Raw genomic sequence first — 25735 nt, 5'->3', positions numbered from 1 at the left:
AAATGACCTGGATGCGGGCGTAGAAGGATGGGTTAGTAAATTTGCAGACGACACTAAGGTCGGTGGAGTTATGGATAGTGACGAAGGATGCTGTAGGTTGCAGGGAGACATAGATAAGCTGCAGAGCTGGGCTGAGAGGTGGCACATGGAGTTTAATACAGACAAGTGTGAGGTAATGCCTTTTGGTAAGAGTAACCGGAAGGCAAAGTACTGGGCTAATGGTAAGATTCTTAGCAGTGTAGATGAGCAGAGAGATCTCGGTGACCATGTACACAGATCCTTGAGAGTTGCCACCCAGGTTGACAGGGCTGTTAAGAAGGCATACAGTGTTTTAGCTTTTATTAATAGAGGAATCGAGTTCCGGAACCAAGAGGTTATGGTGAAGCTGTACAAAACTCTGGTGCGGCCGCACTTGGAGTATTGTGTCCAGTTCTGGTCACCGCATTATAAGAAGGATGTAGAAGCTTTGGAAAGGGTGCAGAGGAGATTTACTAAGATGTTGCCTGGTATGGAGGGAAGGTCTTACGAGGAAAGGCTGAGGGACTTGAGGCTGTTTTCATTAGAGAGAAGGTTGAGAGGTGACTTAATTGAAACATATAAAATAATCAGAGGGTTAGATAGGGTGGATAGGGAGAGCCTTTTTCCTAGGATGGTGACGGCGAACATGAGGGGGCATAGCTTTAAATTGAGAGGTGAAAGATATAGGACAGATGTCAGAGGTAGTTTCTTTACTCAGAGAGTAGAAAGGGAATGGAACGCTTTGCCTGCAACGGTAGTAGATTCGCCAACTTTAGGTACATTTAAGTCGTCATTGGATAAGCATATGGACGTACATGGAATAGTGTAGGTTAGATGGGCTTGAGATTGGTATGACAGGTCGGCACAACATTGAGGGCCGAAGGGCCTGTGGTGTGCTGTAATGTTCTATCTTCTATGTTAGAACAGATGCTGCCAGGCCTGCTGAGCTTTCACAGCAACTTCTGTTTTTGTGCCTTTTAAATGCTATTATTGCACCAGCCTCCACTCATTCCATACACACACCACTCTGCATGAGAAAGTTGCCCTTTCGGTCCAGTTTAAATCCTTCGTCTCTCACCCTAAACCTATGTCCTCTAGTTTTGGACTCACATACCCTGGGGAAAAGACCTTATCTATTTACCCTATCCATCCCCCTCATGATTTTATAAGCTTTGTATGATCACTCCTCAGCCTCTGACACTCCACAGAAAACTGCCCCTGTCTATTCAGCCTCTCTGTGGCTCAAACCCTGCAACCTTGGCAATCCTTGTAAATTTTTTCTGAATCCTTTCAAGTTTCACAACATTCTTCCTATAGCAGGGAGATGAGAATTGCATGCAGTATTCCCATAGTGGCCTAACCAATACCCTGTAAAGCTACATGAACCTCCCAACTCCTATACCAAATGGACTGACCAATAAAAATACACATACCAAATGCCTTCTTCACTATCCTATCCACCCGTGACTCTACTTACAAGGTGCTATGAACTTGCACTCCAAGGTCTCTTTGTCCAGCAACGCTCCCCAGGTCCTTACCATTAAGAGTCTAAGGTCTGCCCGGATTCGCCTTTCCAAAAAAGCAGCATCTCACATTTATCTAAATTGAACTCCATCTGCCACTCCTTGGCCATTGGCCCATTTAATCAAGATCCTGCTGTACTCCAAGGTAGCCTTCTTCTGTCCACCATGCCTCCAATTTTGGTATCATCTGCAAACTTACTAACTATGCCTCCTGTGCTCACAACCAAATCTTTTATATAAATGATGAAAAGCAGTGCGTCCAGCACCCATCCTTGTAGCACACTGCTGGTCACAGGCTCCAGCCTGAAAAACAACCCTCTGTCTTTTACCTTTGAGCCAGTCTGTATCCAAATAGCTAATATTTCAGTAAGGAATGAGAAACTGAGTTGTGAATTAGAATTGCAACAAAGATCCATTGTGAATTTAATGCAATAAATCTGGGAAACTGAACATGGAAGCTTCATATAAGTAATGGCCTGCTCTCCCCAGCTAATATAATACACATCAATTTGGGATATGTAACAAAATTGCTGATATTCTTAACGTTTCAAACAAAAAACAAAATCAAGGTTGGGTGAGTGGGCAAATTAATGGCAAATGCAGTATAATTTTGATAAATGTGAGGCTATTCACTTTGGAAGTAAAAACAAGAAGGCAGATTACTACCTGAACGGTTGTAAATTGGGAGAGAGGACTGTGTAGCGGGACCTGGGTGTCCTTGTGCACCAGTTGCTGAAGGTAAGCATATGGGCGTACATGGAATATGGATAAGCATATGGACGTACATGGAATAGTGTAGGTTAGATGGGCTTGAGATCGGTATGACAGGTCGGCACAACATCGAGGGCCGAAGGGCCTGTACTGTGCTGTGATGTTCTCTGTAAACATGTAGGTTCAGCAGGCGGTAAAGAAAGCAAATGGTATGTTGACCTTTATTGTGAAAGGTTTTGAATACACGAGTTGGGATGTGTTGTTGCAGTTATACAGGGCCTCGGTGAGGCTACACCTAGAATATTGTGTACAATAACAAAGTGTGGAGCTGGATGAACACAGCAGGCCAAGGAGCATCTTAGGAGCACAAAAGCTGACGTTTCGGGCCTAGACCCTTCATCAGAAAAGGGGGATGGGGAGAGGGTTCTGAAATAAATAGGCAGAGAGGGGGAGGCGGTCGAAGATGGATAGAGGACAAGAGAGTTGCAGTGGGAGAGAGATCCCCTGAGGTTTCCGGAGGGAGGAGGATAACTTCTTCAGATTAGGCATACCTGGAAGGGGCTTTGCAGTGAGAATTTCGGTTTCCGCTTCTGAGGAAGGACGCTCTTTCTCTCATGGAAGTGCAGTGAAGCTTTATCAAATTGATTTTGGGGATGGTGGGGCTGACGTATGAGGAGAGATTGACCGGGTTAGGATTGTTTTCACTGGAATTTAGACATATGAAGGGAGGTCTCATAGATGCTTATACAATTCTAACAGCACTAGACAGGATGGATGCAGTGAGGATGTTCCCAATGGTGAGTGTGTCTAGAACCAGGGGTCACAGTCTGAAGATTCAGGGTAGACGATTTAGGATGGAGATGAGGAGACATTTCTTCATCCAAAGAGTGGTGAGCCTATGGAATTCATCACCACAGGAAGTATTTGATGCCAGAATATTGAATGTATTCAAGAGGCGGCTAGATGGGATGAAAGGGATCAAAGGTTACAGGGAGAAAGCAGGATTAGGCTATTGAGTTAGATGAGCAGCATGATCATGATGAATGGCAGAGCAGGCTTAAAGGGCTGAGTGGCCTCCTCCTGCTCCTACTTTCATTTTTTATACTGCTTTAAACATATGAACAGTATGACTATGACAATATTGGTATATCAGCAGTTTAGCTGATTATTTCAGATACAACATGGATGTCAAGTTGTGAGGGAGCAATGGAGTTAAAGAGTCAAAGAGATTATGTATTTCTCTTCAGCAGAGGTTCATTTTAGCAAAACTTCAGCTTTGAAGATATTGATCGAGATTTTCACAGAGCCAATTTTAAAACGTAAGGTGGAAACTGGCTCCAGGATTCCCACCCATTTCCCATGTCACCAATATTCACTAACACTGGATAAAGGTATAGCTATCAAGCCCATGAGCTGCTCTCCCAATCTGACCAGCTCTATTCTCGGCAACCCCTACCCCAAAGTGTGCAATTTTTGTAAAGAAAAAGAAACTAAAGAACGGTGAATGCTGGAAATCAGAAACAAAAACAGAAATTGCTGGAAATACCTAGCGGGTTTTTTGGGGAGAGAAAGCAGAGTTAACATTTCTGGTCCAGTGAAATAAGGGTAACAAGTGGGGATGCTTTGGACTGCATACACATTACCAGAGAGGAGGTGTTTGTAGCCTTAAAGCATATTAAGGTCGTTAAACCCCTTTGGCCTGATCAAGTCCATCCTCAGATGTTGTGGGAGGTTATGGAAGAAATTGCAGAAGCTGTTGCAGAGATTTTTGCTTCATCTTTAGCCACCGGTGAAGTTCCAGAAGGCTGGAAAGTGGCTAATATTGTATCATCGTTTACAAAAGGGAGCAAAGACAAGCCAGGGAACGACAGGCCAGTGAGCATGATATCAGTGGTAGGAAAGTTATTGGAGAGGATACTGAGGGACAGGGTCAACCAGCATTTGGATAGTCAATCCAGCATGGATTTATGCACGGGGAGTCATGACTGACAAATCTTTTAGAGTTTTTCGAAGAGGTAACTAAGAGAACAGATGAGGCAGTGGATGTTGTCTATGAGGACTTTAATAAGGCCTTTAACAAGGTCCCACATGGCAGGCTAGTCATGAAAGTTAGGTCGCATGGGATCCAGGGAGAGCTGGCTAATTAGATTCAAAATTGGCTCAATAGGAAGAAGCAGAGGGTGATTGTTGCAGGTTGTTTCTCAGACTGGAGGCCTGTGGCTAGTGGTGTGCCACAGGAGTCAGTGCTGGGACTTCTGTTACTTGTTGTTTATAGAAATGATCTGGATGTCAATGTACAAGGCATGATTAGTAAGTTTGCGGATAACACAAGATTACGAGATAGCGAGGAAGGTTATCAAAAATTACAGAGGGATCTTGATCAGATAGAGAAGTGGGCTGATGTCTAGCAAACGCAATTTAATACAAATATGTGTGAGGTATTGCACTTTGGAAAGTCAAACCAAGGTAGGACTTATACAGTAAATGGTAACGACCTGAGGAGTGTTGTGGAACAGGAGGACCAAGGAGTACAAGTACACAGTTCATTGAAATGGTGTTACAGATAGACAGGGTGATGAAGAAGGCATTTGGCATGCTGGCCTTCATTTTTTGAGGCATCGAGTAAAGGATTTGGGACGTTATGTTACAGTTGTATAAGTCACAGGTGAGGCCTCACTTGGAGTATTATGTATAGTTTTGGGCACCCTGTTACAGGAAATACATTGTTAAACTAGAAAGTGTACAATGAAGATTTACGAGGATGTTGCCAAGAATAGCAGGCCTGAGTTATAGCGAGAGGCTGGCCAGGATAGGGCATTATTCTTTGGAATGTAGGCCTTATTGAGGTGTATAAAATCCTGCCAGGCATAGATAGGATGAATGCACATTGTCTTTCTCCCAGGGTGAGGAATTGAAAACTAGAGGGAATAGGTTTAAGGTGAGAGGGGAAAGATTTAGAAGGGCCTGAGGGGTAACTTCTTTACACAGAGAATGGTGCATATTTGGAATAGGTGGCGAGAGAAAGCGGTTGAGGCAGGTACAATAGCGACATTTAAAAAACATTTGGAGAGGTACATGGATGAGAAGGGTTTAGAGGGATATGGACCAAATGTGGGCAATTGGAAATAGCTGAGTGGGCACAATGGTCAGCATGGACCAGTTTGGGCCAAAGAGCCTGTTTGCACGCTGTACACTCTGTGACTCTGTGGGCCTACTTCAGAACTGTCCAAATTTTTTAATGTCAGGCCAGCCTTGGAATTCTGGTCCATGGGCTCACAGAAGAATCAGGAATCTTAGTCTGGATTCTGGAACATTTGGAATGGTGGGTGATACACAGGTCCTTTTCATGTCTCAGTGTATAAGAACTCTTTCGGGAGAACCAGACATTCTAATTATACATAGACAGCTGAAAGTCCAGACTCATAAAATGACTTTCTCAGCAGGTAATTTGCTTAAATAGCTGAATTGTTGACTTTGCTTGATTAGCATCTTTAAATGATCATCATAAATGATTCTTTCTGTGACATTTTTTGTCAATGTCTCAGTGTTGATTTACATAAGAATGAGGTTTTAGATGTTCGAAGCCTCGGTTTTGATGGCTGTCTGATTTAAACTTTTGAAGGTTTAGAGTTACAGCAATATATTTTTCTGAGAGACAATTTGTGAAATCATGTTTTCTTTTCTCATTGTAACTATCTATTGATTTGGATCAGTTTATAAATTTACATGATCAAGCACAATGTTATATGACGGTAATGGAATGTCAATGGATGGGAATATCAGTTGATATTGAAATAGCATGAAGAATGGATGGGAGTGCAGAAAGGATATGAGTCAAGTGCAGGCAGGTGGGACTAGTTTAGTTTGGGTTTATAATCAGCATGGACTGGTTGGACCGAAGGGTCCATTTTCATGTTGTACGACTCTACGACTCTTTGAGTACCAGGAGGGCTATAAGATCTAACAGACAAATAGAAAGTGGGACATAACACCAGCGCTTCGTCAGAGGCTCACTGATGATGTTACCTAGAATGGTGACGAAACGTCTGAAAACTAACCTTCCAGCTCAGCGAGCAAACTTACATCCAGAACCTCAACCTGAGCTACAAATCTTCTCAAAACTCGCTAGATCTAACAGCTTTTAATGTAACTGGAAGAAAGTTGCAAAAGTAAACCAAAGCAGATCTTCTAACCATGTCAACCTGTGGCCTACTAACTAGGCTTGTGGCCCCTCCTATACTCATGATAACCACAACACCTACTCATCTCTGTGCCCTTCGTACCTTCTTTGGTAACTTATACCAAACCATGATGTGTTCCCATTGTGCTTTGCCCTTAAACCCTCCATGCCAACACACCCGGTATCTGTTATGGACAGACAAGAGCCATGCAAGATGAAATAAAATAAAGGCAGTAACAGATACAAATGATTATAATATAAAGTGCAGTCATAGATAAAAGCTCATTCAGTATATTTAAATCCCTTTAACTAATTAAATTTTTTTTTGAAGGAATCCTCAACCCCAACTCCTCAAAGGCAACTGGAACTTCAAGTTCTCAATCAAATAGTGAATTTATAAGTCCTCCACTGTGATGTTGTCAGATTGTGTCAGTAGTTAAGCACCAATAATACTCTAATAAGAGTCAGGATTATGTCAACTAAAACAAATTAAAATTACAAGCACTAACATCTTTTGTTTTAAATGGTAAACAAAATTGCAGCACGCTGCTGTGCAAAGGGACTTGGGTGTCTTTGTGCATGAATTGCTGAAGGTGGGATTGCAGGTGCAGCAGGTGATTAAAAAGGCAAATGGAATTTTATCTGTCATTGCTCGGGGGATGGAGTTTAAAAACAGGGAGACTATGCTGCAACTGTATAGGGTCCTGGTGAGGCTACACATGGAGTACTGTGTGCAGTTTTGGTCTCCTTGCTTGGGAAGAGATATACTAGCACTGGAGAGCATGCAGAGGAGATTCACTCGGTTAATTCCAGAGTTGTGAGAGAATTGGATTATGAGGACAGACTGACTAGACTGGGATTATACTCATTGGAATTCAGAAGAATGAGGGGAGATCTTATAGTAACATATCAAATTATGAAGGGAATAGATAAAGTGGAGGCAGAGAGGTTGTTTCCGCTAGCGGGTGAAACTAAGACCAGAGGGCGTCGACTCAAAACAAAGGGAAGCAGATGTAGGACTGAGTCAGGAGAAACTTCTTCACCCAAAGGATTGTGAATCTGTGGAATTCCCTGCCCAGTGAAGCGGCTGAAGCTACCTCACTGAATGTTTTTAAGGCAAGGCTCGATACATTTTTGAACAGTAAAGGAATTAAGGGTTATGGTGAGTGGGCGGGTAAGTGGAGCTGAGTCTCAAAAGATCAGCCATGATCTTATTAAATGGCAGGGCAGGCTCGAGGGGCCAGATGGCCTACTCCTGCTCCTAGTTCTTATGTTCTTATCTTTTCCAACTCCAGACTGTTTCATTTCAAAATTTAAAGAGCAGAGAATTTAAATGTGTTAAATGGTTTAATAGTTCCACAAACAACATCAACCGTTTACACACATTAGTGTGCTCTTACAATCCCAAAGGAGTAAATGGAATCTCCAAAAGGAAACATCCCTAACCTCTTCAAAGAAGATTAAAACCTCATCCCCAAATTCATATACCCCATGAGACATGGTTTAGAAGCTCCATTTTTTTCTGAGTTGCTACAACATTAACAGCTGGATGCATAAAGAATATCCTTCTTACAATTAAAATTGTAAATGCCAAATACAAGGTCACAAATTACAGAATCAGGTTTTGGCACCATTTTAGCTAAGATGTAGGCCCCTTTCATCTCACTGAAAGTTTGAGCTGGTGTATTGGAGCACAAAAAATGTTTCATGTTACTGACTTCTTGTAAAGTCAGAGCTATGTGCAGACGGTAAATCATTTAAGTCAAATCTAAGTGACTGGGTGGATAAATTAGCATTAATGATGGTAAGCAAGAAGTGGCAGACATTTATGGAGGCTATTAATAACTCCCAGCAAAACTATATCTTAGTAAGGAAGAAAGTTTCTAAGAGAGGGATAAACTAATCATGGCTAAAGCAAAGAAGTTTGGGAGAATATTGAATTTAAATAAAAAGCAAGAGGAAGCAAGAGTCAGTGATAGCCCTGAAGACTGGCGCAAATTTAGAAACCAGGTCTACAAAGATAATAAAGTCAAAAAATAAACTAGGAGGGTAAACTAGTGAGGAACAAGAAAACTGACCATAAGAGCTTATTTTCAGTGTATAAAGAATAGAGAGGTCAAAGTGAACATAGATCCCTTAGAAAGTCAATATGGGGAGACAGTTATGACAAGGAAATGACAGGAGAATACATCAGTGGAAGATAATCTGAACATCCCATTAATTCTAAAGAATATGGGGGAGGAATTAAGTCGCATCACCATCACTAAAAAACTTTTACTAGACAAATTAATGGGCTAAAAGCAGGTGGCTTGCAAACTGGATCCTAAAAAAGGCAGTTCATTCATTAATTCATTCATTGGCAGTCATTAGCAGATGAGAATGACTCTCTTCCACTCTCAGGGTGAATCTGTAGTTGGCTGTAGAGACCAACACAGCTATTGCAGGATTTGTTACACTTGGGGGAGAAGGTGGTCATGGGAAAGAATGGGTGGGACATTGATGTGGTGGCATGCTCCTTTCACCGTTTTAGTCTGGCTTCCACTTTTTCCCAATGGCAAGTCTGAAGATGCTCAGTGCCTTCCTGGATGCTTCTCTTCCACTTTGGATGGTCTTGAGTCAGTGATTTCTGCGTGTCTGCGTGAATGCCGCACTTCACCAGTGAGGCCTTGAGGATATCACTGAAGCACTTTCTTTCTTCATTTGGGGCATGCCTCCCATTTTGAAGCTGGGAGTAGAGCACCTGCTAAAGAGTATCATGTCAGTCATTTCAACAGTCAACAGTCAGACAATGTGCCCAGTCCACCGTAGCCGATCAACAGTAGTCAGTGCTTCGATGTTGGCCTGGTCAAGGATGCTGGTGTTAGTTTGTCTTTCTTTCCAGCGGATTCGCAAGATACTGTGCAGGCAGTGTTGAATTCACTGTTCCAGTACCTTGAGATGTCTGCTGTAGAGAGTCCACATCTCAGATCCATAAAAGAGGGAGGGAATCTTCACAGCTCTGTAAACCATGTTCTTGGTGTCAGATTTAATGTTGTTGTCCTTGAACATCTTTTTCCTCAGGTGGCTAACAGCTGCGCTGCCATGCTGAAAGGTGGTGCTAGATCTCTTCATCAACAGCTGTTTTGGCTGACAGGATCGTCCTGAGGTATTGGAAGTGTTCTACGTTCTGTAAGGCCTCCCTGTGGACCTTGGTGATCAGGGGTTTGCTCCACAATGCCAGGTGAGGTTAGTGGATGACCTTCATCTTGTGGATGTTCAGAGTGGGGCCCATACTCTTATATGCATCCATAAAGGTGGTGACGAGGGTCTGGAGTACATTCTCTGAGACTGCATATATCCAAGCATCACCTGTGTACTGCAGCTCATTGACACTGGTGTGGGTGACTTTGTTTTGGTTTGAAGGCAGCAGAGGCTGAAAGTTTCCCACAGGTTCTGTAGGTTAGCTCCACTCCAGTAGGGACCATGTTGGTGGTGAGGTAAAGCATTGCATCATTAGAGGGGCCAAATTACTCCTGTCCCTATTTCTTACATTCCTAAGTCCTCATTTGCAGAAATCACTGTTTATTTCATCTGAATTTTTTTGGCTCACCAACTCCTCACTTCCATCCAGATTAAACGATGCTGCAGAACCTCAAATATCTAAATCTAACATCCTTCAAATGAATTAGGAATGAATAGCCGATAAATATAATAATACATTTTTAAAGAATGGAAGGGGGCCATTCAGCCCACTGAGTCTGTACCTCTCCAGAAGGAGTGATGCAGCTTCTCCCATTCTTGAGCCCTATCTCCTAGTCCTCCAAATTCATCACTGTGAAATATATATCAAGGTTTCTTTTGATGCCTCCTATGGAATTTGCTTCCACCACTCTACCAGCCAGCACCTTTTCCTTACACTCAGCATTACATGCACCTCTGCCCTGACACTTTTGAAGTTCTGGCATACTACTCGTGTCTCCCACTGCGAAGACAGATACAAAGTACTCATTCAGTTCTTCCACTGTTACCATCTTCTAATTCAGTAAATTTTTAACTACTGTCCTACAGGCCACCTGACTGAAATGCAAATGAGTCAGCGGGTGTTGTTTGACATGAAGAGGTGGAAAGAAGTGTTTGGTGCCATTAGGACTGCCCTCATCAAGAAAACACTGTGCCATGCAAATGATCTACAATGCAGCAAAATCCATCAGGATTAGGCAGAAACAATGAATCCTGCAAAGCAGAACTCTGGTCTGTCAAAATGAATCTAGATGCTAAGGAGATTAATATTTAAGTCCAGTACTTACAAAAAGATTCAAAACAGGTAAATCGTATCCTATAGTCTTCACAGCTCCCATCTTCTTGTTCTTGATTAACACAAGCAAAGCCATCAGATATGGTGCACCTGATAATATAAGAATTGGATGACGTTTTAAGGGTTCAACAATACCTACTTTTTGAGATAATGCCTTAGAATAAGATGACAGGAATAATTATTTACTCAGGGATGTTGTCTCCGGTGTCTGAAGCTGGAACTCCTGATACTGTTTCCACTTCACAGGCAATCGGATTTCTGCAGATCTGACCAGGAAATTGTTTTCGGAGATTAACGAGATTTTCGTAATCGCCATTGCCTGATGGGTCATCTCTATCAAACCAACGGGTTTTGCAGTTGCCTGATTGAACATAAACAATGTTTAAGGCGTGGAACTGAAGTTTTGATCTTAATAACCACATGAGGGAATAACTAAAACTGTTTGGTACTTTCTGGAAGTGGTCACATTGTGGAGAAAATAAATCAAGTAAGCAATTTCAACATCTTTGGGACAGCTTAATTGAAAAGAAAGAAATGAATCATCTATTGTCAAAAATCATTGCTTATTTCTGTGCCAGAATGTTTTGTGATATCAGTGTTCACAGAATAATTATAGAATCCCTACAGTGCAGAAAGAGGCCATTCAGCCCATATTAACTCTCAGAAGAGCTTCTCACCCTCTCCCCAGTATTTACCATGGCCGATCCACCTAACTTGCAAACTTTTGGACTGTGGGGAGAAACCCATGCAGACATGGAGAACATGCAAACTCCACGCAGGCAGTCACCCAAGGCTGGAATTGAACCTCAGTCACCAGCACTATGAGGCAGCAATGCTAACCTCTGAGCCACTGTGCCAATTATCAAAGGTTATGTGCCAATAATTTGATTTAATGCCCAGTTTCAGACTGAAAACTCACTCCACCCTTTGTCACATACTTTAACCATGTAACTGCTCATGGAAATACATTGCAGACTTGCAAAATAAAAGTTCTGTAGATGTTTAGTGGTAAGGTCTGGGGAGTGTTACTAAACTGAGACCTTGGAGAGTCGCAGGTAGATAGATAGTGAAGGTGGTGTTTGATACGCTTGCCTTGATTGGTTAGTGTATTGTGTATAGGATACTGCAGATGGAAATCTGAATGAAGAGCAAAAAGAACTGGAAAACCTCAGTCGGTCAACATGCATCTGCGTGGAGAAAGAAAATTAACATTTATGATCAATGTACCTTTATCAGACTTAAAGAGAAATAATAGACAGTAGAGATTAAGTGAATTCCCTAGAAGGGTATAAAGGCAGTAGGAGACTGTTTAAGTAGGAACAGGAGGATAGAAAGGGAACATGAGACAGCTTTGGCAAATCGGTTAAGGAGAGTCCAAATTGATTCTATAAATACATTAAGGACAAAAGAGTAACTGGGGACAGAATAGGTTCCCTTAAAGATCAGCAAAGTTGCCTATGCAAGGAACTGCAGGAGATGGGGAGATACTAAATGAGTATTTTGCACCAGCGTTCACTGTAGAGAAAGGATATGGAAGATAGAGAATGGGGGGGGAATAAATAGTGACATCTTGAAAAATGTCCATTTTACAGAGGAGGCGGCACTGGATGTCCTAAAACACATAAAAGGTGCATAAATCCCTGGTGCCTGATCAGGTGTACTCTAGAACTCTGTGGAATGACGGGGAAGTGATTGCTGGAACCTTGCTCAGATATTTGTATTATTGATAGCCACAGGTGAGGTGCCAGAAGACTGGAGGTTGGCCAATGTGGTGCCTCTATTTAAGAAGGGTGGTAAGGAAAAGCCAGGGAACTATAGACTGGTGAGCCTGACATCGGTGGTGGGCAGGTTGTTGGACCGAATCCTGAGAGATAGAATTTACATGTGTATGGAAAGGCAAGGATTGATTAGGGACAGTCAACACAGCTTTGTGTGTGGGAAATCCTGTCTCAACTAATCTGACTGAGTTTTCTGAAGAAGTAATGAAGAGGATTGATGACGGCAGAGCAGAGGACACGTTCTGTATGGATTTCAGTAAGGCGTTCGACAAGGTTCTTCATTGAGTTTGCAGTTGACACCAAAACTGGAGGTGTAGTGGACAATGAAGACGATTACCTAACAGTACAATGGGATCTTGATCAGAAGGGCCAATGGGACAAGAAGTGGTAGATGAAGTTTAGTTTAGATAAATGTGAGGTGCTGCATTTTGGAAAAGCAAATCAGGGCAGGACTTAGACACTTAGTGGTAAGGTCCTGGGGAGTGTTGCTAAACAGAGACCTTGGAGAGTCACGGCTAGATAGGATAGTGAAGGTGGTGCTTGGTATACTTGCTTTTGTTGGTCAGTGTATTGGTCAGTGTATTGCGTATAGGAGTTGGGAGGTCATGTTGCAGCTGTACGGGATATTGGTTAGGCCACTTTTGAAATATTGTATAGAATTGTGGTCTCCCTGGTATAAGAAAAATGCTGTGAAACTTGAAAGGGTTCAGAAAATATTTATAAGGATGTTGCCAGAGTTGGAGGGTTTGAGCTATAGGGAGAGGCTGAATAGGCTGGGGCTATTTTCCCTGGACCATCAGAGGCTGAAGGGTGACCTTTGTAGAGTTTTATAAAATCATGAGGCATATAGATGCGGTGAATAGCCAATGTCTTTGTCTTGGGGTGCTGGAATCCAAAACAGAGGTCATAGGTTAAAGGTGAGAGGGGAAAGATTTAAAAGGGACCTAAGGCGCAACTTTTTTACACAGAGGATGGCACATGTATGGAACAAGTGGTTGGAGGAAATGGTGGACGCTGATACAATTACAACATTTAAAAGGCAACTGGATGGGGATATGAATAGGAAGGGTTTAGAGAGATATGGGCCAAAAGCTGGTAAATGGGACCAGATTAATTTAGGATATCTAGTCAGCATGGCCGAGTTGGACCAAAGGGTCTGTTTCCTGCTGTACAACTCTATGACTCCAAGTAGAAATGGAAACATTTTTAAATTAGTGGAAATGGGGAGGAGACAGCAATGACAAGGGAGAAGTCTGCGATAGGGTGGAGATCAGGAGATTAAATAAAAACAAATTGAAGATAAAATCGACAATATGAATGGTAATGGAACCAATGAAGAAAGGAAGGTCATGACTCAACGAAGTGTAAACTGTTACCCTTTCTAGTTGTTGTTCTTCATCTTGTTTCCTTCCGTCACCCCTCGCAGTACATTCAGATAGCTTTAATATAGTACTGCCTATAGCATTAACTGTTTCTAAAGGGACAAATTTGTAGATCATACAAAACTAACAGGCGAAGTGGAAAGCGACAGATTATCTGATAGAAGGATAAAAAATTATGGCAGGCATAGATATAGTGGATAGTCATTTTCCCAAGGTGGAGATGTCAGTCACTGAGGAACATAGGTTTAAGGTGAGAAGGGAAATGTTTAAAGATGTGTGAGAAATGTTTATTTACAGAGATGGTGGTAGTTGCCTGGAACACACTGCCAGGGGAGGTTGTAGAAGGAGATATGACAACAATTTATACAGCCTCTTTCATAGACACATGGATTTGAGGGATATGGACCATGTGCAGGCAGATGGGTTCATTTAGAATACTGTCATGGTTGGCACACACATGGTGGGCCAAAGGGTCTATTCCTGTCCTATGTTTTTAAAACCTTTCATCCAAAAGGTGGTGGGAATCTGGAAGTCACTGCCTGTAAGGGTGGTCAAAGCAGAAACCCTCATAATATTAAAGAAGTATTTAGATGTACACTTGTGGTGCTAAGGCATAAAAGGCTGTGGGCCAAGTGCTGGAAAATGGGATTAGAATAGTTAGATGGTTGCTTATGACCAGCACGGATGAAATGGGCTGACGGGCCTTTTTCTGTGTTGTAGATCTCTATGACTCTATAATTTCATTGGAGGAGAGATGAAATTGAGTTAACCTTTCAGGTTCATGACATTTTAGAAGAACTGACCAACATGCCTATTTCTGATAAAAATATCATCAACCTGAAACATTAACTCTGGTTTTTTTCTCCATATTTGCTGTCTGACTTGTTGAGTTTGTCAACATTCTCCATTTTTATTTGAACTATCCAACTTTTCACTACTTTGTTATGTAAAAATTGCACAAATCAGAGACATGACTGAAGATTAAATACTGGGCTTGATATTTACAATTTTTCATTCAGTTTTACATGTTCATAGAACATAGAACATTACAGCACAGTACAGGCCCTTCGGCGCTCAATGTTGTGCCGACCTGCCATACCAATCTGAAACCCATCTAACCTACACTATTCCATGTACGTCCATATGCTTGTCCAATGACGACTTAAATGTACTTAAAGTTGGTGAATCTACTACCGTTGCAGGGAAAGTGTTCCATACCCTTACTACTCTCTGAGTAAAGAAACTACCTCGGACATCTGTCCAATATCTTTCACCCCTCAATTTAAAACTATGCCCTCTCGTGCTTGCCGTCACCATCCTAGGAAAGGTTCCTGAAGGTTTTGATTATAATTTCCAACAAGTTTCTTTTAGTCCCAGAAGACAGGGATTGGCTTTGTGTCTCTTGCAGTAGCAGCTCAATTACAATACTTAATGTCGAGGTGCTGTTTCCAAAGTGGGATACTTACAAAACGATTCAGGGCAGGTAAACCGTATTCTGTAATCTTCACAGCTCCCATCCGCTTGGTCCTTGTTCACACAAACAAATCCAGTCGAAATGCTGCATCTGTTTAATACAGAATCATGCAAAAGAATGTTGTTAGAGTTGCTTAAACAATTTACACTCTTTGTGAATGGTGTGAACTAGTGTGAAATGATCAGAACAAGTTTATACGGTGCAACGTTGTCTCCACTGCTTGACAATGGAAGTCCTGATGTCGTCTCTACTTCACAGGCAACTGGATTACTGCAGATCTGCCCGGGATATTCTTTCTGAAGACTTGAAAAATCTTCATAATCTCCATTTCCTGATGGATTATCATGATTAAACCATTCTGTTTTGCAACTACCTAGTTAAAGGAATGAAGCAAAAGACAAGTAATACATTTTGAGAAAGAACTGAAGCCTGTGATATAATAAATTGAACGCAGAGACTGAAGGCAACAATTGGATTTCCAGTGCTGACTTAGCTAAAATTAATTACTCCAAATAATAATTGGTTTTAATTAATGATTGTAGAGTATAATAATATTTGTTAATGTTCTACCAGATAAGAAAGTACCAGGAACAATTCCTAGAGTAGAATATAATCTACAGTATATGATTACGTCTTAAGGAATCAAACCATTCAGGATGTTATTTAAGTATGAAGCAAACTGACCTTATTTTATTTAACATTATTTTACAAATGAAACATAATAATAATCAACTGCTAGAAGTACCCAACAATGTTTACCCATCGGAGGAAGTGACCACCCAGTAAGTGTTATTGCTGGACTATTAATCCAAAGACCCAGCATAATGTCCTTGGGCCCTGGGTTTGCATCCCTTCAAAACAAATGGTGAAATTTGAATTCAATAAAAATTTGGGATTAAGAGACTCACGCTGACGATGAATCCATCGGTAATTGTTGGAAAACACCTTTTGGTTCACTAATGTCCTTGAGGGAAGGAAAGCGCTATCCTTACATGGTCCAGCCTACTTGTGACTCCAGACCTACAGTAAAATGGTTGACTCTTAACTGTCCTCTGGGCAATTAGGTATGGGCATTAAATGCTGGTGCAGTTAGCAATGCCCTCATCTCATGAGTGAATTTTAAAAGATCTCAGAATTCTATCTGTTAATTGTGGCAGTAAATACAAACAAACTAGGAATCAAGGCCACCGACAGAAATAATGTGCCTGGCTGTTTTGCCTGTGTCCATAGCAACAGAAGAAACAGAAATACAAGTCGGCTATTTGGTCCTCAAGCCTGCTCCAACAAATGATAGGATCATGGTTGATCCAATATTCCTTAAGACCCCTTTCCTGTTTTTATCCCATGACCCTTGATATATCTCAGCCTTAAATATATACAGGATCTCGGCTTCCACACAATTCTCTGTGGCAATTAGTTCTAAAGGCTCTAAATCCTCTGAGAAAAGAAATTCCTCCTTTGCTCATTCATAAATTGGCACCTGTTAACTCTGAGAATGTAACCTCTGGTTTTAGACTCTCCCATGATAGGAAACATTGAATCAACACCTACCCTGCCAAGCCCCTTAAGAAATATATATGTTTCAAAGAGATCACCCCTAATTCTCCTAAACTTCAGTAGTACAGTCCCAACCTGGGTTTATCCTTTGCTTGTAAGACGTTTGCTCCATACCAGGGATCATCATAGTGAACCTTTTCTGATCTCCAAGAAAATAATATCATTTCTTAAATAAGGATACCAAAACTGCTAACAGTACTGCAGATGTGGTCTCACCAATACCTTAAACAGTTGCAGTCAGACTTCCCTAGTCTTATACTTCAATGTCTTGGTAAACAACCAACATTCCATTAGCGTTCTTGATCAAATGTTGCACCTGTGTGCTAGCTTCCGGCTTTCTGTGCTCAAATATTGCCAAGTCCCTTTTTGTTGCAGTTTTCTGCAGCTTTTTGACATTTAAATAATATTCTATTCTTCTGTTCTCTTCTTATACTGCATTTGCCAACTTTTTGCACACTTACTTAACTATTGATGTCTCTCCTTCTGCAGCCCCTTCACAACTTGCTTTCCATCTATTTTTGTGTCGTTCACAAATTTAACTAAAGTACAGTCACTTTCTTCCTCCAAATCGTTAATATATATTGTGAACAATTACTGTCCCTGTATTGGTCCCTGTGGAACCCCACAGGGGTTCCCAACTTGCCACAGGTCACCAACTTGAAAAAGAAATCTTATCCCAACTCGCTGTTTCATGCCCATTAGCCAATTCTCCACCCACACCAATATTCTACCTGCAACACCATGGGTTCTTATCAAATGAAGTAACGTATTAGTGTTTTGTCCAAGTACAACACATCTAGTGGTTCCCATCTACTCACTCGAGTTCCAACTTCTTCAAAAAACTAGGGCCATTACATTGGTAGTCTTTCAATGCTTTTGCACTTTTCCAGAATCCAATGATTTTTGGAAAATTACAACCAATGCATTACCTTTGTAGCTGCCTCTTTTAGGATCCTAGGATGCAAGCCACCAGAGTTAGGGGACATATCTGTCTTTAGACCCATTAGTTTGTCTATTACTACTTCTTTTGTGATGGTGATGATATTTAATTCCTCTCTTGTATTCTTTAGTATTAATACATTGTTCAAAGTATCTTCTGCCATGAAGACTGATGCAAGAATAACTTTAACTCCTCTATCATTTCCTTATTTCCCATAGCTATCTCCCCAGATTCATTTTCTGAGAGGCCTATGTTCACTTTGACCTCTTTCTTCCTATTTATATTCATTGCTAGCTTGCCCTCATATATATTTTCTATATTTGAGTTGATACTGAGGTATTTGGACTTGCACAGATGCAGAATGAAAAGAATTTTGGCAGAATGAAAATAATTTATCAGTACCCTCAATTATCAATGCCCCATTTCGGCTAAAGCCATGATGCACAGTGAAAACATTAATTTCCTGGACATCACAGAGTTTAAATTTATTCAAGACTTTAGCCAGAGTCAAGAACGAAGTTTTTTTTTTCAAAATTACTAACAAATACTTCTACACAAAAATGGTATCACTTAAACACACTACCTGAAGACCAGAGACATAACAACTAATGTTTCTATGATGCATCTCAGATATCAATTTCACACATAAACTTAACAACTGACAACGTTGATCACAATAGCAACCACTACATTTCTTCCCAAATAGTAGCTCTGACCTATTCAGCTTTAAACTAAAGATTCCAAATTCCTTGAAAATGAATTGATTACCCTCATGATTTCACATTTTCCTGGCTCTGAGTTCTGTATTCTTTCATCAACTGGATTAAAAGTGTTGCGTCTCCTTTGCAGCCTCCTTCTCTGCCTTCCTTACCCCCTCTGAAGCCTATTCCTTCTCTCACCCAACCCTGAACACACACACACAAGAAAATCCTTTGCAGCCTCCTTATTTCTTCTCACACAGAGAGACAATCTTGGTCTGATTGATGGCTGAAAGGGACAGTGTGGTCCTAGACTGGGACCTGGTGATTAGCATCATGTCTACCCCTCTATCTTGGTCCTGCAAGGAATAAGGGATAATGCAATAGGACAGTCAATTTTGCAGAATTCAAAAGGTACATCTACATTATTTAACAGAGATCTTGTGCAACCTTAGTTCTGAATTTTAGAACTATCTGCTTCTGATTGATTCACAAGTGCTTTAATAGAAGACTGTGCTGAGGCAGCTATTGTCCCTGTATCTAAGTATCTGGCTGATAGTCTACACATTTCGTAATGACAGGATAATGGTCATATCGGACCACTGAATACTGGCGTCTTGTCACACTGTGACTAATCAGTAAGAATCCAATGCATTGTAAGTACTTTATGTGTAACTCTGTAATAACCTCCACTAATGGACTCTCATCATCTTCTGATTTAAAAACTTAGCAAAGCAGCATCACGGAATTTACAGTAAAGTGGCCAGGAAATATCATTAACAACTTTTACACGTGGTCAGTACTTACAAAAAGACTCAGGGCAGTTGAATCGTATTCTGTAATCTTCACAGCTCCCATTATCCTGCTCTGCATTCACACAGGCAAATCCACTAGAAACAGTGCACCTGTTTAATATGGAGAGGGAGGATGTGACAAATTAATTTGTAAAATGGTTCATGCTATCTGAAATAAAGTTACACCATCAAAAATCTGTGACAGGCATTGTTATTTACTCAGGGATATTGTCTCCAGTTTCAGAGGCTGGAACTCCTGCTGTTGTCTCCACTTCACATCCAGTCGGCCTACTGCAGATCTGATTGGGATATTCTTTTTGCAGATTCACAAGATCTTCATAATCACCATTTCCCGATGGATTATCACGATCAAACCACTCAGTTTTGCAGCTGCCTAATTAATGCAACAAACAAAATGCACACTTTGAGAAATAGTTTTAAAAGTATGATTGAAAGATTTTGTTTAATGGGTGCAGAACAGAAGCGTTAACATTGGATCCTATTGATTACCTGTCTAAAAATAATCGCACAGAATAATAATTGGTTTTAACTAACGAATAAAAGAAAATTCAGAGAATATCTTATCCATTATTGTTCATTGTCAAGAAATCCTCTCTAAATCCTGGATAACATCTCAGTTTTCTTCAGCCAGCATTTCTCAGCTCCTTTCTTAAAGTTCTATAGTTAATACAAACCTACATGAATCAAAATATAATCATTTATAAATGGACAGACAGGTAGCTGCCGGAATCCAACTGAAAGTGGTCACAATGAGCTATGTAGTCATTACCGTACCCACAAACACCTAACTATATAGCTCATCTACTGAGGCCAGCACTGCTACGGATGGCTACCTCACAACTATCAATGGTCAACTTGCAATAAATGTACTTGAGGAGGAACTTCCAGGCCTAAGTAGGAAGTCCTGCCTAAGACAGCTGATGGATAATAAAATGTGAGGCTGGATGAACACAGCAGGCCAAGCAGCATCTCAGGAGCACAAAAGCTGACGTTTCGGGCCTAGACCCTTCATCAGAGAGGGGGATGGGGGGAGGGAACTGGAATAAATAGGGAGAGAGGGGGAGGCGGACCGAAGATGGAGAGTAAAGAAGATAGGTGGAGAGGGTGTAGGTGGGGAGGTAGGGAGGGGATAGGTCAGTCCAGGGAAGACGGACAGGTCAAGGAGGTGGGATGAGGTTAGTAGGTAGCTGGGGGTGAGGCTTGGGGTGGGAGGAAGGGATGGGTGAGAGGAAGAACCGGTTAGGGAGGCAGAGACAGGTTGGACTGGTTTTGGGATGCAGTGGGTGGGGGGGAAGAGCTGGGCTGGTTGTGTGGTGCAGTGGGGGGAGGGGATGAACTGGGCTGGTTTAGGGATGCAGTGGGGGAAGGGGAGATTTTGAAACTGGTGAAGTCCACATTGATACCATATGGCTGCAGGGTTCCCAGGCGGAATATGAGTTGCTGTTCCTGCAACCTTCGGGTGGCATCATTGTGGCAGTGCAGGAGGCCCATGATGGACATGTCATCAAGAGAATGGGAGGGGGAGTGGAAATGGTTTGCGACTGGGAGGTGCAGTTGTTTGTTACGAACTGAGCGGAGGTGTTCTGCAAAGCGGTCCCCAAGCCTCCGCTTGAGTTCAGTCTGGTCACCACATTACAGGAAGGATGTGGAGGCTTCGGATTTGATTTGATTTGATTTATTACAGTCACCTGAACCTAAGTATAGTGAAAAGCTTTTGTTTTCAAGCAGTGCAGGCAGATCATAGCAAATAGGGCATATGGATTATAGGATGCTTAGACACCGTGAGACATACAGGTTCCATTTCATAGGATGTGCACAAAGCAAGATCAACATTAACAAGATCAATATTATTTGAAGTTATAAATTCCATTCATCAGATTAATATTGGGAGGGAAGAAACTGTTGAACTTGTTGGTGCACGCGTTCAAGCTTCTATATCTTCTACCTGACAAAAGAGGTTATAAAAGAGCATTACTGGGATGGGAGGGGTCTTTGGTGATGTTGGAAGCCTTTCCATGGCAACGAGAAGTATAAATGGAGTTCATGGATGGAAGATTGAATTCCATGATGGTCTAGACTGGGCACACAACCTTCTGTAGTTTCTTATGGTCCTGGGCAGAGCAAGTTGCCATACCAGGCTGTTATGCACCCAGATAGTATTCTTTCTGTGGCGCATCTGTAAAAGATGGTGAGGTTGGAGAAGAGATTTACCAGGATGCTGCCTGGATTAGATCATAGAATCATAGATCATAGAATCTCTACAGTGTGGAAGCAGGCTCTTCGGCCCAACACGTCCACACCAACCCTCAGAGCATCCAACCCAGGCCCATCCCCCTAATCTACAAATCCCTGAACACTATGGGCAATTTAGCACGGCCAATCCACCTAGGCTGCAGATCTTTAGATTGTGGGAGGGAACCGGAGCACCTGGAGGAAACCCACGCAGACACAGGTAGAACGTGCAAACTCCACACAAATGCCCCTAATGGGGCCAAATCCACTACCTCTCCGGCAATGCATTCCATACCCCTACCACTCTCTAAGTAAAGAACCTACCTCTGACATCTCCCCTATATCTACCTCCACTCACTTTAAAACTATGCCCTCTCATAATAGCTACCTCCACCCTAGGAAAAAGTCTCTGGTTGTCTACTCTATCTATACCTCTGATCATTTTGTGTACCGCTACCAAATCACTTCTCATCCTTCATCGTTCTAAAGAGAAAAGTCCTAGCTCTCTCAACCTTTCCTTGCAAGACCCTCCCTCCATTCCAGGCAATATCCTGGTAAATCTCCTCTGCACCTTTTCCAATGCTTCCACATCTTTCCTATAATGAGACGACCAGAACTGGACACAATACTCCAGATGTGGCCAAAACAGGCTTTTGTATAGCTGGAGCATAACTTCATGGCTCTTCAATTCGATCCCTCTGTTAATGAAAGCTAACACACCAAATGCCTTCTGAACAACTTTATCCACCTGGGAGGCAGCTTCCAGGGAACAGTGGACATGAACTCCAGGATCCCTCTGCTCCTCCAAACTACTAAGAATCTTTCTGTTAACCCTGTATTCTGCTTTCAAATTTTTCCTTCCAAAGTGAATGACCTCACACTTTTCAGGGTTAAACTCCATCTGCCACTTCTCAGCCCAGCTCTGCTTCCTATCAATGTCCCTTTGTAACCTAAAACAGCCCTCTGCACTGTCCACAATGCAAGCCATCTTCGTATCATCCGCCCTTCCACTCCTTCATCCAAATCATTTACAAAAATCACAAATAGAAGAAGACCCAGAACAGATCCTTGTGGTACACCATTTGTAACTGAGCACCATGTTGAATATTTTCCGTCCACTACCACCCTTTATCTGCTAAGGGTCAGCTAATTCTGATACCAATTGTACTTGCAATGTTATATTCTGTAAATAACTCTAGTACTGAATAAAAGATTGGTTCTGGTCTCCTACTTCGCCATTTGGTTTCAGAATGAATTACCTTGCTACTTGGCAATTCATCATATCATGCACATCATAAGGCGTTGGGGTCTTATTCCCTGAGCTACAGAGTAGGACTGGTTCTGTTAAGTAGCATGTCATAATGCATTTTCTGCGGTTACACAGTCATGTTAAAGAATTAAGCCATCCAACCTTTACAAAAAATATAAAGTGAATTCACAGCTGTCAGTTTATGTAACAATACTTCCAAAGTCTGCAGTAACAATTAGTAACCCAGTTCTTATAAATAGTAAATTATGTTTGACGTTTTGATTAACGTTTCCCAAATGGGAGTTACCAATCTAACAATTAGGTTTACAAACGTTTAGTACTTACAAAAAGATTCAGGGCAGAAGAATCTGATCTTGTAATCCTCACAGGTCCCATCATCTTGATCTTTATTCACACAAGCAAAGCCAGAAGAAATGTTGCATCTGTTTATTACAGAATGGGAGGATGTTACATTATTTACTGTTAAAGCAATTCATATTATTTAAAATGCATAGGTTGAAATGTATTTGCAGAAGTTGGTTGGTTGGAAGGTGACTGATTAATAAAGGTGAAATTGACAGCATGGTGTGAACCTGACTCCAACTCACCGTGTTCTCCATCTTTAACTGCTGTGTATTAGGCTCCAACCCCAACAGGAGAGATGAGTTGTCAACTTTTTAAAAATTTGTTCATAGGATGTGGTTGTCACTGGCTGGGTCATCAATTGTTGTCCATGCCTGATTGCCCTTGGTATTGGTGAGCCAACCTTTTGAACCACTTGTACTCTTTGGCTTCAAGTTGGACCGAAGGGTCAGTTTCTGTGCTGTACAACTCTGTGACTGTAAATACTGATAGGAAGGGGGTTTCTGCTTGGAAACTGCTCAAGAAAACTAATTTTGCAACTTATGTGTAAAAGCAAAGTGAGAAAACAGTATTAAATCATAGCCATTTTAAAATTTGTTTATGGGAGCTATGTTTTGCTGGGTAGGCCAGCAGTTATTTCTCATCCCTAATTGTCCTGGAATAAGTAGTGGTGAGGTTGACTTCTTCAATTTCTGCTATTGTTGCATGTAGGGCCGTTGTGAGGGAGGGAATCCCAGAATGTTCACTTCGTGATATCGCGCCAGGATGATGTGTGGCTTGAAGGGGAGGCTTGAAGGTGGTGGTAGCAACCTGCATATGCTGCCATCATCTCTCCAGGGGTACAGGTCACAAGTTTGGAAGATGCTGTTGAAGAATCCTCACTAAATTGTTGCAATGCATCCTGCTGATGATATGCATCACTGCTGTTGTGCATTGGTGGCAGAGTGCGAATTATGAGGGTGGTGGATGGGCAGACTTTCATGTTTGTATACCAGCTGGAATCCCACCTGTTTTAACTATCATTGGTTGCAGGCTTGTGGCCTCAGGTCATCCAGGACCATTCACCCAACTGCAAAATAACTCCTTTCTACCAATGGTTTGCAAGCATCAAATAATATCTCCCTGGAGGGTTCTTACAGATCCCAGTGTCACATCCAAGAAAGTACCCTGAGCAGTACAGTTGTCCATCACTGTTCCCTGCACCCATTCTGCTACCTGACTTATGGCCATGCTTTCCTTATTTCACCATTGGCCTTCTTGCTCCTAGGAATATACAAAAGTATCTCTCTGGAATATCTTCATAGGCCCCAGGGTCACATTCAAGAAGCATCATATCTTTTGACCAGAGATAGTAGGAACTGCAGATGCTGGAGAATCTGAGATAACAACAGCTAGATGAACACAGCAGGCCAAGGAACATCAGAGGAGCAGGAAAGCTGGCATTTCGGGCCTAGGCCCTTCTTCAGAAATGGGGGAGAGGAAGGCGGTTCCGAAATAAATAGACAGAGAGGGGAAGACAGATAGAAAATGGATAGAGGAGAAGATAGGTGGAGAGGAGACAGACAGGTCAAAGAGGCAAGGATGGAATCAATAAAGGTGAGCGTAGGTGGGGAGTTAGGGAGGGGATACATCAGTTCAGGGGTGATGGTCAGGTCAAGGAGGCAGGGATGAGACTAGTAGGTAGGAGATGAGGGTGGGGCTTGAGGTGGGAGGAGGGCATAGGTGCGAAGAAGCACAGGTTAGGGAGGCGGGGTCAAGCTGGGCTGGTTTTGGGATGCAGTAGGGGGAGGGGAGATTTTGAAGCTTGTGAAATCCACATTGATACCATTGGACTGCAGGGTTCCCAAGCAGAATATGAGATGCAGTTGCTGCAACCTTGGGGGGGGGGGGGCATCGTTGGGGCACTGCAGAAGGCCCAGGATGGACATGTCGTCTGAGGAATAGGAGGGGGAATTGAAATGGGTTCGCGAATGGGAGGTGCAGCTGTTTAGTGCGAACCGAGCGTAGGTTTTCTGCAAAGTGGTATAGTGCTGAAGGGTGTAGAAGAGATTTACCAGGATGTTGCCTGGTATGGAGGGAAGGTCTTATGAGGAAAGGCTGAGGGACTTGAGGCTGTTTTCGTTAGCGAGAATAAGTTTAAGAGGTGACTTAATAGAGGCATACAAGATGATCAGAGGATTAGATAGGGTCGACAGTGAGAGACTTTTTCCTCGGATGGTGATGCTGGCACGAGGGGACATAGGTTTAAAGTGAGGGGTGATAGAAATAGGACAGATGTCAGAGGTAGATTCTTTACTCTGAGAGTAGTAAGGCCATGGAATGCCCCGCCCGCAACAGTAGTAGACACACCAACTTTAAGGGCATTTAAATGGTCATTGGATAAACATATGGATAATAATGGAATAGTGTAGGTTAGATGGGCTTCAGATTGGTTTCACAGGTCTGCGCAACATCGAGGGCCAAAGGGCCTGTACTGAGCTGTAATGTTCTATGTCCTATAACCCTCCACCTACTGACCCCT

General features: G+C 42.1%; 1 protein-coding gene across 3 annotated transcripts in view; it reads right to left on the bottom strand.

Moving 5' to 3' along the window:
• Window positions 1-25735, bottom strand: part of si:dkey-205h13.2 (uncharacterized) — a 156220-nt gene that overhangs the window by 23447 nt on the left and 107038 nt on the right. For all 3 annotated transcript variants that reach the window (XM_059638018.1, XM_059638017.1, XM_059638019.1), the window contains 7 exons: window positions 23197-23294; window positions 19569-19743; window positions 19363-19460; window positions 15559-15733; window positions 15353-15450; window positions 10913-11087; window positions 10719-10816 (listed from right to left, as the gene is read on the bottom strand). In XM_059638018.1, the coding sequence (XP_059494001.1) occupies window positions 10719-10816; window positions 10913-11087; window positions 15353-15450; window positions 15559-15733; window positions 19363-19460; window positions 19569-19743; window positions 23197-23294 (917 nt within the window). The remainder of the gene's footprint in view (window positions 1-10718; window positions 10817-10912; window positions 11088-15352; window positions 15451-15558; window positions 15734-19362; window positions 19461-19568; window positions 19744-23196; window positions 23295-25735) is intronic.

Source organism: Stegostoma tigrinum, chromosome 28, assembly GCF_030684315.1.
Source record: "Stegostoma tigrinum isolate sSteTig4 chromosome 28, sSteTig4.hap1, whole genome shotgun sequence".
In the NCBI taxonomy this organism is placed as follows: Eukaryota; Metazoa; Chordata; class Chondrichthyes; order Orectolobiformes; family Stegostomatidae; genus Stegostoma; species Stegostoma tigrinum.
This window is presented reverse-complemented; position numbering and strand designations above follow the sequence as displayed.